Source organism: Nilaparvata lugens, chromosome 5, assembly GCF_014356525.2.
Source record: "Nilaparvata lugens isolate BPH chromosome 5, ASM1435652v1, whole genome shotgun sequence".
Classification (NCBI taxonomy): domain Eukaryota; kingdom Metazoa; phylum Arthropoda; class Insecta; order Hemiptera; family Delphacidae; genus Nilaparvata; species Nilaparvata lugens.
This window is the reverse complement of record NC_052508.1, coordinates 57,861,554-57,881,146: the sequence shown is the minus strand read 5'-3', so window position 1 is coordinate 57,881,146 and position 19,593 is coordinate 57,861,554. Positions and strand designations below refer to the sequence as shown.

General features: G+C 30.6%; 1 protein-coding gene across 2 annotated transcripts; it reads left to right on the top strand.

Moving 5' to 3' along the window:
• The first annotated feature begins 467 nt into the window (after positions 1–467).
• Positions 468–19,566, top strand: LOC111048454 (N-acetylgalactosaminyltransferase 7). 2 transcript variants are annotated; one of them, XM_039428875.1, is made up of 11 exons: positions 468–968; positions 3,216–3,421; positions 3,794–3,960; positions 4,538–4,745; positions 5,338–5,514; positions 6,211–6,328; positions 9,535–9,660; positions 11,842–12,063; positions 12,863–12,961; positions 14,768–14,893; positions 16,254–19,271. In XM_039428875.1, exons 1-11 carry the CDS (start codon positions 822–824, stop codon positions 16,392–16,394), a joined length of 1,737 nt encoding a protein of 578 aa, XP_039284809.1. In that variant the 5' UTR covers positions 468–821; the 3' UTR covers positions 16,395–19,271. The 2 variants fall into 2 exon arrangements, with proteins under 2 accessions (XP_039284809.1, XP_039284808.1); XM_039428874.1 differs by lacking the exon at positions 468–968 and adding an exon at positions 2,041–2,533 and having other exon boundaries at positions 16,254–19,566.
• The last annotated feature ends 27 nt before the right edge of the window (positions 19,567–19,593 follow it).

The following is a 19,593-nucleotide window of genomic DNA, read 5'->3' as shown; positions in this document are numbered from 1 at the left end:
TATTATTCTGCTATTATTCTGATTCTTTTTTCCTGGTCTTGTTTTAATTCGCCTTGAATTTATTTCATTATAGCAGATTACCTGTCCCTTGGGGTCTGCAATTATCTTATCGACTTACCATAACAATATCTTCTTCTTTTTCAGTTTTCAGTCATTCAATATCATATTCAAGCAGCATCTTCACTAAATTGATTGGATATACTGAATACTGGATTTATCAATATTCAGTTTTAGAGTAAATTCCATCCAATTTGACGAAAATATTTATTTATGTCAGTACACATTATCTCAACTTACTCGTCTCAAGTTACATTTTCAAACAAGTAGATAACGTTCACTCTAAACACAAGTTTTTTTTTAAACTTTTGAATTATTGCTGCTTTTAAACACGCTGCTCTTCAATCTGTGAATTTTGGTGATCATGATGGCTGTTGATGTTTATAGATAGAGATAGCCGTGGTTTTGGTCGCCGATTTGCCGATTGACAGAAGACTCTTGTTCAAGTTCTGAATTTGACGTGTCTTATGTCAAAAGCTAGTATTCTTGTAATGTTTATTGACTTTGTTTGCAAACTATCAATACCTACACAATTTTCTTATTATATAAAATGTTCGTTTATTCTATAATGTAGTTGAAAGTCTAATGCCATTTAATTTAATGTGTTTGTTAGCGATAGTAAAAAAGTAAGGTTATATTGCAAGTACACTATTGTTGCTTGATCGAAAACATATTAAAATTTATTTGTCCATGACATTAGGATAACACTTCATTTATTTACCCCTCTAATAATTCTATAAAGAGTTAACTCTCAAGCAATCATTATGAGAATTTTGCAAGTTAAGAAGAACAGGCTAATAAGGCTGATAGCAGCGGTTGCTATAGTCCTAACACTTTTGTATGTTTTATTTTCGCAAACTCGGAAAGAGGGTGTAAGTTTAAGAAGTTTTTCTTCAGAATTACGGAAAGAGGTGAGTTGGTTCTGTATAAGAATTTATTTGTATGTAATTCAACTAATAATTTATGCTGCTGTATAACTGGTAATGTGAGATTTGTATAAATAAAACTAGAGAAACAAGGCAACTTTTTGTCTGTAGCTTTGATTTTAGTTACCTTTATTTTCACCAGCAGTACCTTTAGTTACCAGCATGGATGGGCCTTGTCAAAAGTTATAATTTATTACTTTCACATTACAACTATCAAGATGAGATCATAAACTTTTGAGTGAAATATCATAACTGTATATACGTATGAAAATTATTATAAATAAACCACCTTAAGAACACTATTAAATTATTTCTTTTTAAACTTCATCTCAATGTCTGAATGAATGGCATAAGCTTAGATTCTCCGTATCAGATGTTTGTATTAGATACCCACTACATTTTATATAGACATTCCAGGGATATTTTCAAGATTAGGCCTATATATTATATAGCCCTTCTACATTAACATGATTATGATATGAAAAAGAATATCAACTTATATGTAGGCCTACGGTAACCGTAATCAGTTATAAAATCGGAGTTTTTAACTTTCATATAAATATTCAACTATTTTTTCCACATTATATTATTCTGCTATTATTCTGATTCTTTTTTCCTGGTCTTGTTTTAATTCGCCTTGAATTTATTTCATTATAGCAGATTACCTGTCCCTTGGGGTCTGCAATTATCTTATCGACTTACCATAACAATATCTTCTTCTTTTTCAGTTTTCAGTCATTCAATATCATATTCAAGCAGCATCTTCACTAAATTGATTGGATATACTGAATACTGGATTTATCAATATTCAGTTTTAGAGTAAATTCCATCCAATTTGACGAAAATATTTATTTATGTCAGTACACATTATCTCAACTTACTCGTCTCAAGTTACATTTTCAAACAAGTAGATAACGTTCACTCTAAACACAAGTTTTTTTTTAAACTTTTGAATTATTGCTGCTTTTAAACACGCTGCTCTTCAATCTGTGAATTTTGGTGATCATGATGGCTGTTGATGTTTATAGATAGAGATAGCCGTGGTTTTGGTCGCCGATTTGCCGATTGACAGAAGACTTGTTCAAGTTCTGAATTTGACGTGTCTTATGTCAAAAGCTAGTATTCTTGTAATGTTTATTGACTTTGTTTGCAAACTATCAATACCTACACAATTTTCTTATTATATAAAATGTTCGTTTATTCTATAATGTAGTTGAAAGTCTAATGCCATTTAATTTAATGTGTTTGTTAGCGATAGTAAAAAAGTAAGGTTATATTGCAAGTACACTATTGTTGCTTGATCGAAAACATATTAAAATTTATTTGTCCATGACATTAGGATAACACTTCATTTATTTACCCCTCTAATAATTCTATAAAGAGTTAACTCTCAAGCAATCATTATGAGAATTTTGCAAGTTAAGAAGAACAGGCTAATAAGGCTGATAGCAGCGGTTGCTATAGTCCTAACACTTTTGTATGTTTTATTTTCGCAAACTCGGAAAGAGGGTGTAAGTTTAAGAAGTTTTTCTTCAGAATTACGGAAAGAGGTGAGTTGGTTCTGTATAAGAATTTATTTGTATGTAATTCAACTAATAATTTATGCTGCTGTATAACTGGTAATGTGAGATTTGTATAAATAAAACTAGAGAAACAAGGCAACTTTTTGTCTGTAGCTTTGATTTTAGTTACCTTTATTTTCACCAGCAGTACCTTTACTTACCAGCATGGATGGGCCTTGTCAAAAGTTATAATTTATTACTTTCACATTACAACTATCAAGATGAGATCATAAACTTTTGAGTGAAATATCATAACTGTATATACGTATGAAAATTATTATAAATAAACCACCTTAAGAACACTATTAAATTATTTCTTTTTAAACTTCATCTCAATGTCTGAATGAATGGCATAAGCTTAGATTCTCCGTATCAGATGTTTGTATTAGATACCCACTACATTTGATATAGACATTCCAGGGATATTTTCAAGATTAGGCCTATATATTATATAGCCCTTCTACATTAACATGATTATGATATGAAAAAGAATATCAACTTATATGTAGGCCTACGGTAACCGTAATCAGTTATAAAATCGGAGTTTTTAACTTTCATATAAATATTCAACTATTTTTTGCACAATAAATTAAATTACTTTATTTAGTGTAAGAATTAATTGAATTCAGTCATGTTTTAATTCTATAAAACATTTGTGTTATCTCTTTAGGTTCCTCATTTAGTGAAGGGTCTTGGAAACTTTGAGCCGCCTGCAACTAAGCCTAGAGAAGGTCCCGGAGAACAAGGGAAAGCGCACAATCTCCGTGATGATCAACAAAATGACGCATCTCAATCACTTTCTGAATACGGCATGAACATGGCATGCTCTGATGAAATTTCCCTTGATAGATCGATCCCAGATATAAGGATGCCAGAGTAAGTGTTTTAGAATTGCTCCATCAATAGGGCAGCTCTGGAACTTCATACACATTTGAAATTGTAGTTTCTATTTTTTCGTCTATGTATTTATTATTTATCTAGCTGACTCTATAAAGTATGTAAGATATTCTTATTTTAGAAACTAGAGACATAAAAAGAAATAATAGTGTTCGGCTAATTTTCTCCCTAAATGAGATGATTTTCAAAATATGTTTGAGCAATATTTTTTGCGTTTAATGTTGCCTTTTACACGAAGTATTGTGCACATTAGTAAGTTTGTTGGTGAGCGATTCTTCTTTCAATTGCTTCGTATTTTTCAATATTATTTCAAACTATTATCTCTTATCAATTTGCTCAAATCTTTTGCAGGTGTAAACACTGGGACTATCCTAAAAATCTGCCCAAAACCAGTGTAATTATAGTCTTTCACAACGAAGGGTGGTCTGTACTTATGAGAACTGTTCATAGTGTAATCAATCGAACACCCGACTCCATGCTCGAAGAGATTCTACTTGTAGATGACTTCAGTAGTAAAGGTGAGGCAAAAGTGAATTCTATTGAAAATTTTATCGTACTGGAAGTCTTCAGAGTACGAAACTCGGTTTTTCTTTCAATAAGCAGGGTTTTTTGCGTCACTGTCTCATATTCATTTATACAATAAGAACATTATCAAAATGATAGGGAGAGGAAAAATAAAGTAACCTTGTGCTATTCCTCTCCCAAAATTAGATAACACATAGTCCGAAGTCTTGTAGCTCTTCAAATCACACAATTTTCAGTCCTCAAGTATTTTCACAAAGTAGATTTTCAAATTTAGATGCTTCAAAACTAAACATAGAAGATGTTTTTCTAAACTTTATCAAATAATTTTTATCTTGTTAGCAATTATCATTATGATTTTTGGTGAAAAAGATATAGTTCACTTAAACAAAATTTACCTAGCACTAGCCGGTACAGGGAGAGTTAATAATCAAAAATATTAACAATTTTTTTCTTTAATTATATAATTTATCAATTTTGATTAAAAAACTAATATAAATATTACTATAGACACATTACTGTAGATATTTGAAGTGTTCGTGTTCAACTAAGATTATTGTGGCTTGTTTACAGAAAATCTGAAGGGGAAATTGGAATCGTATATAGAGAGGTTCGATGGCAAAGTGCGTCTGATAAGGAATAAAGAGAGAGAAGGATTGATCAGGACAAGGTCGCGGGGCGCCAAGGAGGCTCGCGGAGAAGTCATTCTGTTCCTTGACGCTCATTGCGAAGTCAACGTCAACTGGCTGCCCCCTCTCTTAGCTCCCATCTACAGGGACAGGTAGGACTAAGTCATATAAATATCAATTTTAATTTGAGCATTTTGAAGGGGTCACATGAAAGTTTAATTTCAAAAATGTACTAGTACCTAAGAGTACTACATTATACTGTATTATCCTAATTCCTTGCAATGAAATAGTTAATTTCAATATGATTCTCAAATCACTTAAATTCGATCATACATTAAAATGCACTTGAAATCAATGTCTGAGGAAAATATACAAAAATACATACCTACCAGAAATATAAAGAATGTAAAGAAATATAATATGGGACTGTCAAGAAAAGGAACCTTGGAAGTCTACTATAGGTGTCATTCAATCAATACTTCATTCGCATTTTTCTATTGTTTTATATCAATGTTATTGAGATTAATTTTTATCTTATTATATTATCAAGAGTAATCAAGATTTTATGATGAGATTTGTATAAAATATGAAGTATAAAGGTGCTCTCAATGAAGAATATTAACCTGGTGGTTGATCAACCATTAGAAATATAGTCTTTTAATTTAAAAAAAATGTTTATAACTGTTGCACTCACCCATGTATCATTGAATAAAATAAGTAGAGCTTCGATTTGCTTGTTTGCAGAAAAACAATGACCGTGCCCGTAATAGATGGAATCGACCACCAAACTTTCGAGTACCGAACGGTGTACCAGGCAGGCCATCACTTCAGAGGCATCTTTGAGTGGGGCATGCTCTACAAAGAGAATGAATTGCCTTCCAAGGAAATATCAAAGAGGGATCACAATAGTGAGCCTTACAAGTAAGTCAATCATCCACTCAAATACAGAGAAAAAAGCTTTTAATGTGAGGCTTCAAAAGCATCTCTTTTAATCACAATATTGAGTAAGTAAACTATTCTAAGTAAACAAAATATAAACTATATACACGTAAGTATAAACTATTATAAACTATTTACAAGTAAGTACAAACTATTATAAACTTTATACAAGTAAGTATTAACTATATATAAGTAAGTAATCTTTTCACTGAAATACAGAGAAAAAAGTTCTCAATGTGATGCTTTCAGAGCATCCATTGTAATTTGAAATCTGTCTTGTCTAGAAAATATTTCGGATCTTTTTCTAGAAATTCTCGAATATAAGTGCATGGCTTTCATGTAAATATGATGAATAATGGCATTCTAATCATGAAATGGATTATTAGTGTAATATCATTATAGGATTACTGACTTCATCGTTTAAGCCATGCTATAAAAAAATATTGACCTATTTTTTTCAAATTTATAGGTTGGTTTTAACGAATAATGAATGACTCAATCGCTCATAATCTGTTCTCTTGATACAAGAACATTGATGTAGTCTCATCTTGAATTACACTGATAACTGCGTTTTATCACATTCCTTTTGTTCCATTCCATTTTACATTAAACTCTGTTGATGTGTGAATGAATGTCATGTGATGAATGACTTTTTAAGAGATTATTTCATTGTTTTAGGTCTCCTACACATGCTGGGGGATTGTTTGCGATTGATAGGAAATATTTCCTAGAATTGGGAGCATATGATCCAGGACTTCTTGTTTGGGGCGGTGAGAATTTCGAATTATCGTTTAAGGTACGTCGACATATAAGTTCTTTTGATCATTCAAAACGCATTTATCTGCTAAATTTTAAAAGAGTTAAACGCATTTATCTCCTAAAGTTATTCAAAAAAGTTACAGGAATAGTAGCGGTTCTCGAGAATTTGTAAATGAAGACTTCCTAAAAACTTTCGTCTTGGAGAAGTTCTTGTAACAAATAGTAGCTTCTGTTTTTCGTGATTGAAAACAGGTATTGTTTACTTGGAAGAATGTACAGGCTCATAAATATTTTAACAGTTCTAAGTGCTCCTGTTTTGCACTTTCCACCGGTAACAGTAGAAGTCAAGTTGTTGTTTGTCATCTTCTCCAGGTCATTAACCTACTTCCTTGACGAAATCTTCGTCAATGAATAGCAGTATGTAAATGAATGAAGATGACATTCATAGAGCCTGAGAATTCAGTCCACGTTACTCAGAATAAAATATTACAGTAAGAGGATGAGAAATATGATACTCATTATATTACATGCTGTTTTGCAAGTCAATAAAAGTAAGTCTAAATGGTATGAAATTATCTTTCAATTCTTAATTTCAGTTATAAGCTTTTGATTTTCCAATAAATATAATACTGTGTATTGAAACTTGTCCCCAATATTTTATTTATTTATTTATTTATTACTCATCATTACATAACATCATTTCCGGGAATATTCCCGTTTGATACGTAAATTGTCAGATATAATAATATATAGGTACATAAGAATATACAATAACATATATGATAGAATCATAAAGTAAAATCAATAACATTTCAAGTCACAGTTATAGAACTATTCATAATAATAAAATAAATTTCACCTCAAAATCTATCAACAATAAACTCTGCCACTGAGTAGTAGACTCTCTCAGTTAACATTGACTTTATAGTTTTTTTGAACAGCGGCAATGAATCAATTTTACGGATGGCCTCGGGTAACTTATTATACAATTTTATTCCTGAATAAGAAGGGTTTCTTTCGTAAGAGGCATGTCTGTGAATAGGGTATAATAACAAGCTCTGATTACGCGTAGAATAGTTATGTCTGTCTGTGCAAAAATTAAATTTATGGATATTACTCTTTATGAATATTAACAAATAAAATATGTAGATGGCAGGCAGAGTGAGGATCTTCGATTCCCGAAAAATAGATTTGCATGTATCTCTAGCTCTTAAACCAAAAACCACCCTAATGATCTTTTTTTGAATTAAAAATATTTTATAGCTGTCAGTCGAGTTTCCCCAGAAAATATTTCCTTAGCATAGGTGGGAATAGACATAGGCATAGTATACGGTGATGAGTGTATTTCTATCAACTGAATGAGATAGCTTGAGAATAACATAATATGCACGGTTCAACTTCGTCGTGAGATTTTTTATATGTTCTTTCCAATTTAGTCCCTCATCTATTGTAACTCCTAGGAATTTTAAAGATTTAGCTGTTTTTAGTCCATTATCTTAAAGAGGGAGAAAACTTCTCAAGTTGGTTCTTCTGTAACTAAATTCCATCTGATAAGTTTTACTGTAGTTGAGAGAGAGGCCATTTGTTTTGAGCCAATCAGTTATGTTTTCCAGGTCTTTTTTTATGTTACCAGCTAGAGTTTTGTGATTTTTGTCTGATATTAATGCGGTCGTATCATCAGCAAACATTATAAGTCTTGATTGGGAAACTGACTCAGGGAAATCGTTTACATAGGCCCAAGTATTGATCCTTGAGGCACTCCATTCGTTATTTTTGAAAAGGAAGATGACCTAAGTGATTCTTTATCTTTCACACATTGTTGTCTATTATTCAAGTAAGAGCTAAACCAATTGAAGGCTGTCCCAACTACACCATAACAGCGAAGCTTTTCTAACAAAATAGTATGATTCACACATTCGAATGCCTTTGATAAATCGCAGAAGATGCCGGCAACAAACTGCGATCCATCAACATCCAATGAGAGACTTGATATGAATTCATAAATGGCCCCAGTTGTATTCCTGCCCTTACGAAAACCGTACTGATCCGTGTGAAGTAAGTTAAATAGCTGAGTGCAAGCTTTTGCAAAAATAGGTACTCCATTTCTATATTCCTTTACAGTTTTTTTATTAATAAAAAATCAAAACATTTTCAGTTGATTTGTTCAGCTTCTATATGTTTTAAGATAACAAATGAAGTTATGAACATCATACAAACATGAATATCTGAATAAAAAGAGAAGTAGATCATCTAAAAAACTCGATTACTAGGAGTAGATGTTACTAGGAGTACATGAATAATTAAAGACTTACTCTAATATTAGTAATTTTCAAGTTTTTCTCGAAGTGTCATTCGCCTCTTTCAGTTACTGAATTTATATTTATGTTTTTTAAATAAGTACTTGAGAAAAAATTGGATCTCATATCCTCACAATATTTGAAAACGTTAATGAAAAGTATGGTTTATTAGCATCTTATCAAGTAGGAGAAAGTGAGATGTTGCCACTTTTAAATCAAAGTTTTTTCATTCATGACAGTAGCTATTTCACGTTAACTTCACGTATTTGTAATTGAAAAATAATTACATATCTATTTAAGGGGAAATGAACATTCTCTCATCTGATTTTCTTTCAAATTCTCCTACGCCTCTCTAGTTTATTCAAGTTTTATCATTCATGACAGTAGCTCGTTCACTTTAACTTCACGTATTTGAAATTGAAAACTAATAACATATTTATTTAAGGGGAAATCAACATTCTCTCGAGATTTTCTTTCAAATTCTCCTACGCGTCTCTAGTTTAAATTATAATACAATAAATATAAAGAAAATAAAAATCTCAGTACCCTTTTATTGAAATAATTTATCACAACATGTTTCGAACATTTTTTCAAGTGATATGAAATAAATAAATACTACTGGAAGATTCTTATTTTGATCATATTTTAGTGTATTCATATGTTATTATGAACTAGGATTGTAAATATCACTTGAAAATGGCATAAATGTCCGAAACATGTTGTGATAAATTATTTCAAAAAAAAGGGTACTGAGATTTTTATTTTCTTTATATTTATATTACAAATAGCCCTATACAGAAAAGAGATATATAATACAATATTATATAAAAACATTACTGATAAGTATTATCAATTTTCAAAGCAGTTTCGCAGTAAATTCTGCGTTAAAACGCTGTGTCTCACTTATGTTTATATTTTCATATTGTATTTTCAATGTAAATTTCAGATATGGCAATGTGGAGGCAGTATTGAATGGGTTCCCTGCTCCCGTGTCGGCCATGTCTACAGGGGCTTTATGCCTTATAATTTCGGAAAACTTGCCAATAAGAAGAAAGGTCCTCTCATACTGAACGTAAGTTTGAACAAGAAATATTAGTATTGTAGTAGAATAGTATTTTTCCAAACGTATAAATAAAAACTAATTCACAATTCCGAAGCGAAATCATATTTTCAAAGAAAGGTTATAAAACTGTACAAATAGTGTAGAGCGTATCCCATTTTATTAGAGACGAGGAATGAAAATATATTCCAAATATTTATGAAGAAGATTAGAAAATAGCTTTAATGGTCAGCTACAATCAATAGTAGTTCCAAGTTCTGAACGTGTAAACTACTTTGTTAATTGACACTCATAACCTGTCACTTTAGTCTATAGAACTGTTAAAAAAACTTTTATCGCCAAAACAAACGCTTGGAAATACCATTAGTAGTTATCAATAAACTTTTATTAATACTGCGACAGCAATTAGAAAGTGGCGTTTTTTCAAAATTACATTATGTCATCGTCGAGTAGTCTTATCACCTTGTGGCTTATCGTAATTATACAAAGTATGTGTGTCTACATTTGACATGCATTATAGATTTTCCACGGTTATCTATTTGACTTGTTAATTAGGCCAGGTTATATTGTGAAGGGAATTGAATTGACAGATATGTATGTCTATAGTAATCACCTTGAATCTATGATCTATTTCAAAAGTTTACTATGAGACGGTAATTTATATAATTATTATCACTTATGTATGAATCATTTTGTCTTGAGCTGTAACTTATTTCCATTTAAGAATATGATTGTTAGGTATTGGAAGTTGATTAATAACCTCATTAGAATATTAATTTTTGGATAGTTCTATAAAAATTCTAATTTGCGTGAAATTCTTTTTGCAAGTATGGCTTGAATAATTATTTTTGTTGACAACAATAATTATAATAGCCTCATGTGTAAAATTCTCTTGATAATTTTGTAGATTTCCTGTATGTTCCTATTAACTGTAACCATATTACTATTATAAATCAGTAACTATGATTCCGTGTTCATGCCTACATTTAGTTGAGAAGCTTGAATAACTTATCGAGGCCTTTTTGACTCTCTAAATTCCTATTTCACAATCAAAATTATAGCTACTACTCAATTTGACTATTATTCTGTGAATCTCATTGAATCTTATTTGTGATATCATCCCGCCTCCTTTATGGGCTTCTATCTTCGCAATTACTAAAAAATCTCCGTCCTTGAATTTCATCACAGTAGCTATTAGTTTATAGCTCCAGAGTTCATTGCAGTATCGGCAATAATTGACCTACAATCACTTATGTTTCACATTCCACAATTTCCAATTAATCTAGTAAAACTAATAAGCTTACTAGTAAACTAATAATAATATCGAGTGACCTGGCTGACTCAGGAATATAATATAATTATCAGGCTGTTCAATTTCAGGGTCTCTGACATGACCTAACGACTGTTATTAGGCAGCCGAGACCGGCGACTTAACATGTCCTAATTTTTAAGAGCACCGCTTATCGATTACGCAACATATTCCTCAAGATGTTCTCATTAGAATTTCTAGTCATACAAAGTTTTAATTTTAGTTGATGAATTCTCAGAAATAAATTGAACGGTGGTTGGCAAAACGGAAAAGATTAATGTGCTTAGAATTACATTTATATATAGTTATTTACAATTAAAATTGAAGTTTACAAGTCGTTAACACTAAGGGCCGGTTTCCGAGCTCGAGATTTAGTCAAGTTCTAGATTTTAAACAGCTGGAGTCAGAAAATTGGCTTTCCGAAACGGGGCGTAGTCACAGTTTTAATGACAATCTTTATTTTCTCATTTCTACAATTGAAAACGTTTTCCTTTACGAAATTAAACATTGCTAAATAATTAAAAATATCTGAAACTTTACACTATTTTATCTTTATTTAATTATGTGTTCAGTTTTCTAGTTTTTCGAAATTTAATTTAAACATGACTATGACTGCGACTATGCCCACTACCTCCGTTTACGGAGTTAGTGCTACGCCCCGTTTCGGAAAGCCAATTTTCTGACTCCAGCTGTTTAAAATTTAGAACTTGACTAAATCTCGAGCTCGAAAACCGGCCCTAAGTGAATGCTCCCAGCTACAAGGGTCATTCAATTTATTTCTTTTGTAATTCTTCATATGGATGGCTTCTTCCATTACAGTCTGTGAATAGATTCCCGTAAAAGTTTTTGCATATTATTCATAGCTGCTCGCTTTTTTGTTACAGAATTACAAGAGGGTGATTGAGACGTGGTTCGATGATAAGTACAAAGAATTCTTCTACACGAGGGAGCCACTTGCCCGTTTCCTGGACACAGGCGACATTTCCCAGCAGCTGCAACTGAAGGAAAGACTGCAGTGCAAAAGTTTCCAGTGGTACATGGAGAATGTTGCTTACGATGTTTTCGATAAGTTTCCAGAACTTCCTCCCAATCTTCACTGGGGAGAAGTAAGTTTCCATTTCATTTATCGCATTAAAATTGGATGATCTATTGTTCTCATTATCTTCATTCAGTTATAAAAATTCAAGTAATAAGGTATCTGCTTTTAAAGATATCAAATCAATCTTTGTTAATTTAACAACAATCGATACCTTATTTGACAACGTTTGCAAAATTTGAGATTCTATCCCACCATATTGATAGAATTTATTCTAATAGAATAGAGTTCTTTTCAAAGCGAAAAAAATTCTCTTTACCAAAACTTTACTCGTTGAAAACTGTGGATAATTTAGATTAAATTTGTGCTACATGATTTACGAGCTTATAAATTCTTTCATTACACTAATAATTATTATTCTGATGCTAACAGAATTTAAAATTACCAGAATTTGTGAAAATTTGAGACATGTAATAAGTCGAATTGTACTTGAGGGGTCCACAGAAACTTCTCTGTGATAATTATAGGTTTCAATAATATTTCGAATTAATAAAATATTTTTTCATTTTTAATACAGACAGAAATAATATACAATGATCGGGTGAGGACAACAGACTTAGTTCAAAACTGTTTCTTTCCCGAATATTTAAAATGATCAATTTATCTATGGGCTTATTTCGAGTATTGAAGATGAAATTATTTTGTTTTACTTTTTGTGTAGTTGAGAAGTTGATATTGTGGTAATTATTCATATTGAATGAAAAAGACTAAGAAATTGTCGAAACCGGTCTTTCTAATTATCAATAAATCAGTGGTTTTTTGACAATTTCTTAGTCTTTTTCATTCAATTATTTTGTTGTTTGTTTCAGTTACATAACGTAGCTAGTCAAACATGTATGGATTCAATGGGCCACGAACCTCCCGCACTTATAGGAATGTCTCATTGCCATGGTTTTGGAAGTAATCAGGTAATATTCCATTATAATCATGTAATATTCCATCATAATTTTACAACCTATGTTGATGTATCTTGAAAATTTATGCTATATTTTCTAATTATCTTATAACACTTTCAACTGATTACCAAGTTATACCAATAAAATCGAATCATATCCTTCAAATTTATTAAGATTATTCCTAAATCATTATTCAAATAGTAGTTTTATTTTATGACATCCATAAAACCAATGCATTTCAATTTTATTACATATGTATTAAATTTATCTCTATTATTTACAGTATTAAATCATCATACATTCTAATTCTAAAGTAATATTTATAGTATTCATGTCAATCGTAACTTCTCAATGAATAGTATAATAATACTGTTGAAATAAAAGTCACAAATTTCTATGCAGTTAGCTAATGGAATTCACTATTTGGTTATAGTTATAACGTTATTTAACAATATGTAGCTTAGAAAAGACTAACTATACAAAAAGATCGGATTTTAGTCGAATCAATATTATTGCTATTATTTTTATAATTAAAATAATGACTAGCATATGTAATAAGCTTTTAAAAAATCTCATTAGTTGCGTTTATTTTTTAAATATTTCATGAAAAGGTCAAATAAAACGCAAATTAATATTGTATTTTGAATGCTGCCCGCTGTTGGAAAGATACAAAGACACCAGGTTGGTATTTCCTCAAAAAGTAACTCTTCAGACTATTCACTGCCTGGGCAAAGCGTAATTGATTAGTTCTTCTAGCTGTATCTTACCGTAATCTAGTAAAACTGATACACAATTCTTCCTCTGCATGCTTCGCTTTTGAAATTCTAAATTCAATTATTGTACTGATTTAATAATAAGATCTCGTATATAATCTATTGCAACCTATTAGAAATGTTCTCGAATGTCACAAAACTGTCCTTGAATGAGAAATGATGATAAGAATGAACGAGATTAATTGAATTAAATCTTTTGACGTCTTTCCTATAACACTCTTTAAAGAATATCAAATCATGATTTTAGAACAGTATTTTTTTATTACAGAAAGTTATCGAAGATTCTCCAATTCTAAACCCTCAGAATGAGATATTTATAGATCTCTCATTCAAGCACTTAAACTTGAAGCCGATTAATGACTGAAGCAATTGATGAATTAACAGAGCATATTTCATTTTGCTTATTTTTTGGAATACTTACTTACTTACTTCCAGGGCCATCTATATCTAAGTTGACATTTGGCCGCACCAACAAACTGTCTCCACGTAGTTCGCTCCTCAGCATCTCTTTCTGTCGCTCCAAGTCTCTTAACCTGTTGCCACCATCTCTGTCTGGTTCTCCCACGGGGTCTTCTTCCTAGAGGGTTGGGTGTTGAAACTTTTTTCAGCTTGGACTCTTTTCCTCTTCTGAGTATGTGTCCAGCCCATTGTAATCTCCTACATTTTATTTCACTTACAATGTCTGGTTTATTGAAGAGGTATCCGATTTCCTTATTATGTTTCCTCCTCCATTCTCCTTGCTCGTACGTGGGCCCATATATCTTTCGCAGCACTTTATTTTCAAACACTATGAGCTATATGGAATACCAATTATCAATTTTTAAAATTTAACGACTTAATATCCATTCCTTCGAATTTATTAAAATGTATATTTCAGATTTCATACATATTTTATTTCTACTAAATATTGGGATGGTTTGTGTAAATTTAAATTTTATCAACTTGTAAGTAAATTTCATTTCTTCTAATTTGGTAACTATGAATTTTGCTTCAGTTATTATTTGAATGAACTGCGTAATTTGTATGTTTGTGGTTGTGGTTGCAGTTGCTGCGGTTGAATGCGAAAGGGCAACTGGGAGTTGGAGAGAGATGCATAGATGCTGACATTCAGGGAATAAAGCTGGTCTTCTGTCGTCTGGGAACAGTTGGTGGTCCTTGGGAATATGATGAGGTAAAACCTAGCAATTCAAAGCTTGCAAAATAATTCATTACTAGTCTATAATAAAAATTATAAATAAATTTTGTTTTTTTATGTATCTTATTAAACTGCATTTAGAAGATTTAAATGTAGGCTGTATGACTTGTTTTTGGTTATCACCTGCATAATTGGTTTTAACACGATATTATTCAATTCTTATCATTGTATTATTTATAAGAAGCATTACTATAATATTTATTATATAGGTATATATTTTTTTCCATTTTTCAGTATTGCTATAGGCTACTTCGTACTGTTTGCTTTATGAACTCACAGCTAGCGCACAAGTTTAACTTTGCTGGCTGTGCCAAATCATTTCGATCTATTATAATTTACATTTTTATTATGCATTTTGTATATATAATTCATGTTTTGTAACTACGTAATTTTGGCGAAATAAACATTCTTATTCTTATTCTTATTGTAAACTGGAAGTGTAAATTATTCAGCGAATGTCTTGCTCGTTCTGGTATAATCATATCGTTCTATATTGAATGATACAAATCAGTTTGAATCGATTATCAATATCCTAAATTAATTAAATCAAATTCAAATGAACAGTTCTATTATTTCGCCAGACAATACACATTTTAGAAAAATTGTTTACTCTTAAGGTGTATGTGAAGGTCTTCTGTCCTATATAATATATTAGCTTATTGTTTTAACAGTCATACTCGTAACAATGTTTATAATACAAATTATACACTCAATAAATGATCAAGTAAAAAACTCGAGGAAGGACTGATTAGAAAGGAAATGTCGTACCCAGAAAATAAATATACTTATCTTCTATAATATAATAAAGGAAAGAATCGACTTATACACGTACGGGATAGGACATTTACGAATGACACATCATTACGTTTGAACTACTGGACTAATTAACTTACATTTTGCATATAGATTCTTAATTTACCAATGATAGTTATAGGCCTATTTTAAATTCTTCAACATTTCAGTAGGTCATGTTTTCAGTTTGTCAAGTTCCTTTCCAATTAGACCCTTGTGGAGCACGGGTTACCTGCTCGTATACAATACAACATTCAAATGTTTCACCACTGGAATTTGGAGGTTTATTATTCCAGTAATGTATTCCGTGCATTTGAATTTCTTTCAGAATTCAATTTATTACGTTTGTATATATGTCATTTGTATAAGAAAGAATCAATTTCAATAAATTCTATTCATTTATAATTTCTATTCATTGTGTCTGCATCCAGTGTTTGTACGGAAAATTCAATTTTGATTTTAGTCATGTGTTAAATTTGTATATTTATAGGAAAGAGAATTGTTAAACCGAGTAAAAATCTTACCATTTTGGTTGTAATTGCAGGCAACACACACCCTGCTCCATAGAAACCACAAGAAATGCGCCGCCCTCCATCCGCAGACGTTCCACTTGTCTCTGATGCCATGCGACCCCATCAACACCTACCAGCAATGGGTCTTCAACGAAATACATCCCAAATGGTAATCCACTCCAAGGCTCAAACAAAAACTTCACGATGATCAAAAGTAATCTAAGCAATTGTATTAAATATTTATAATCAATCTTATCGTTTAAGAAATCAATTCTTTGAAATTCTGGTGATAAAATTACAACGTTTGTAAAATTTCAATGAGTTGAAAACTATACTCTCGATCAAAATTGATGTACTTATTCGTTGTTATAAAACATGAACAAATTTTCATCCTCACTGTATTTTAATGTATAGAAATTTTTATTATAGTATTTAAATTTGGCTCTCTTCTAAAAGGTATCAACTAACTAGAAAGCATTCTTCTGGATTTAGATGAAAAACTAAAGTTCGTTTCATATCACCATCGCTTAATAGCTAAGTTCCAATGATTGATGAAACACGTAGGAAATAATTTCTGAATTTACAGTATTAAAATTAATTTTGAATGCATTCTATTTAGTTCATAAAAAAATTGTAGAAAGTGGGTTTAATAGAATTGTTATCATTGATAGTTGTCAATCAAATGAACAAAACTTGAAGAAACCTTTTTTATCAATGTTTGTAATACTTATATTATTTTATTGTTACTGTATTTCATTGTTTACTGCTGTTGAATATTTTACGCTTCTGAAAGCAATAAAAACGAAAGGTTACTTTATCAATTTTGCCAAGACAATAATATTTATAAATGTATTATTTTCATCGTGAAACATGTTGAAACTATTCTAGAATAGTCTTGTAGTGAAATATTGTATTAGATCTACAGTTGGAGACTGGTTGCCCCAAGTACTAGATGAGAAGTACCTTCATACATGACAATTTATTATACATTGAAATACATTTGAACAATGTATTATCATTCTCGCGAACAAATTAAATTAAGAACAAATTTACAACTCATTGGAGTACATGTTAGTTATTCTTACCTTCTTTCAAATTAGATGTCTTCAATGAACACTGAACAGCCCTCAAAGGTTCGAATAACAAATCTCTCTATATTGATGTTTTACCAAGTTGAAAGTTTGTAAACATTTTACACATTCCTTGATATTAGCTGACAAATTTCAAATTATCCAGTGATAATTCCAGTTTGATCAATTATTTGATGGATTTACATTACATATAATGGCATTTTTGGGATATAATGTGATTGAATTAGTTAAAAATGGAATTTTCATCTTCACCATTGCTCCATAACTTAGAGTACCTAACGTATTTAAAGATATTCTTTGCTTGGAAACCAGTATTGTTTATATTATATAAAATACTGTATTAATAAAATAGAATAATTCTGCGATTCAATAGTGTATATTATTGTAGAGATAACTGATGTAAGTAGATTTGATTCAGGGAGGGTTTGACAATACTGTAGGTTAAGATAACTAGTTGAAATTTTATTATTAATTCAATATATCAATATATATGTACATCTACATTTTCATACATTAGACTATGTATTTCTTCTCATAAAATCTTGAATGATTGTCTTGATAGCCCATTTTTCCTTTTTTATTGATTTTCCTTTCAATTTCATTGCAAGTCATTGGCATTTTTAATATTGTTTGGGTCATCTTAATTGCCGATCTTAATTGTAAACCTATCAAGTGGTCACGGGAAATCTCGTCTCGGTAAAAATGAAAAAACCATATCAGTATATAATATTGAACAAATAATTTATATCCTTGAAGCTATCACCATACTAATCTGGTATCTTTGAATTATATATTATTTGTATAGGTAACTCATTTCACATAGCAATAGACGTCCGCGAACTTAGCATTTCCCATTCTGCAACATATTATATGCCATATGGAATCAGACAAATCTGCTTTGCGAAACTGTTAGCGATTTGATTTAGTCTGTAATAAAACATTACATTCTGACGGCGGTGTAAAATGAGATTTAGTGGTGGAAGCCTGATAATACGTATAATTTATTTCAAGTCCAATCGCTTCTTGGTAGTGACACTTCATGAAAAATCTATTCTCCGGTGTAAGAAAAAACTGAATACTTCCATTGTGGCTGTGAAAAGGATTTCTTGAATGAGACGATTTCTTTAAAGTGTGTTTTATTGATTTATGATCAATTTTCCAGATGATATCCTACTGATTATATGTTAATGTTTTCATCAGTATTACCGAATATAACATTAAAATAATTGTAAATTTAATTGTTTATTATACCTCAACAGTGATGGTCATGTTGTTGGATAACGTGTATTTTATCCTTGAATACTCGCCATAAAAAAGTAATGAGTTTCTGAATATAGAAAATAATTAATACTCTATTAGTCAATTTAATATGTTAGGTAAGAGAAGGCTGCTTATTAAGGAAATGGAATTCACTTGAAGTTGATTCATTTTTTAATTTAATTCTGAAAATTTATAATTTTACTAGATTAAAAATAGGAGTTTGGATAGGAAGATTTGATATTTATTAGCAAAAAGTTCACCCCTTAAAATAAAAAAATAAAATATCATTGTAGAATTCTTTTAAAAATCAATTTACTATTTCTCAGTCACAGCTCAAGAGACATGCATAGCTGTTTTATTAATTACTTCATATCAGAGATAAATGAATATAATCTAACTATAAAAATTCATTATTTTTCTCTCTATTGGAGGAAAACTCATGTGCAAATCTCTAATTCAACGCTACTAAATGCCTGATGTCTTGAAATAAAATAGAAACATAGGCCTACTGTTATTTTTCTATAATTATCTTACCACATTATAAATTATCTTGTCGACGCGATTTCATGGAAAATGCGTTTCATTTTGAAAAATAGATTGTTCTCTTTCTATAACTTATCATATTATGTATAAATTGTTATTATGTCGACGCAATTAATTGAAAATGTGTTTCAATTTGAAAAATATTGAATGATAATATTCTGAGTGTCTTTGTTGATTTGCCTAGAAATATTTTGTGCCAGTCAATTACACTAGATTCTAAACTTATTCTTGAATCCACCAAGTATTCACAATGAAGTTCTAATTTTGGTTCTATACAATTATTCTATAAGTTCAACATTGATGTTGAGTTTACTGTGAAAACATAATAATGTCTAGTTTTGTTTGCAATTTTGTAGTCTAAGACACTAAACAGTCCTGTATGAATTGGAGTGTTTGGTCAATGGTTGTTAGATTTTTATATTTTTATAAACAAATAAATAATAATTTATAATGAGTTGTATCATTTTACCCGTGTAAC

Excerpts from the sequence above, each read along its gene's own strand:
- LOC111048454 (XM_039428874.1), top strand. The coding sequence starts at position 2,387 with ATGAGAATTTTGCAAGTTAAGAAGAACAGGCTAATAAGGCTGATAGCA. Across the intron at positions 5,515-6,210 it reads CACAATAGTGAGCCTTACAA|GTCTCCTACACATGCTGGGG; the intron begins GTAAGTCAATCA and ends TCATTGTTTTAG. Across the intron at positions 12,962-14,767 it reads ATGGTTTTGGAAGTAATCAG|TTGCTGCGGTTGAATGCGAA; the intron begins GTAATATTCCAT and ends TTGTGGTTGCAG.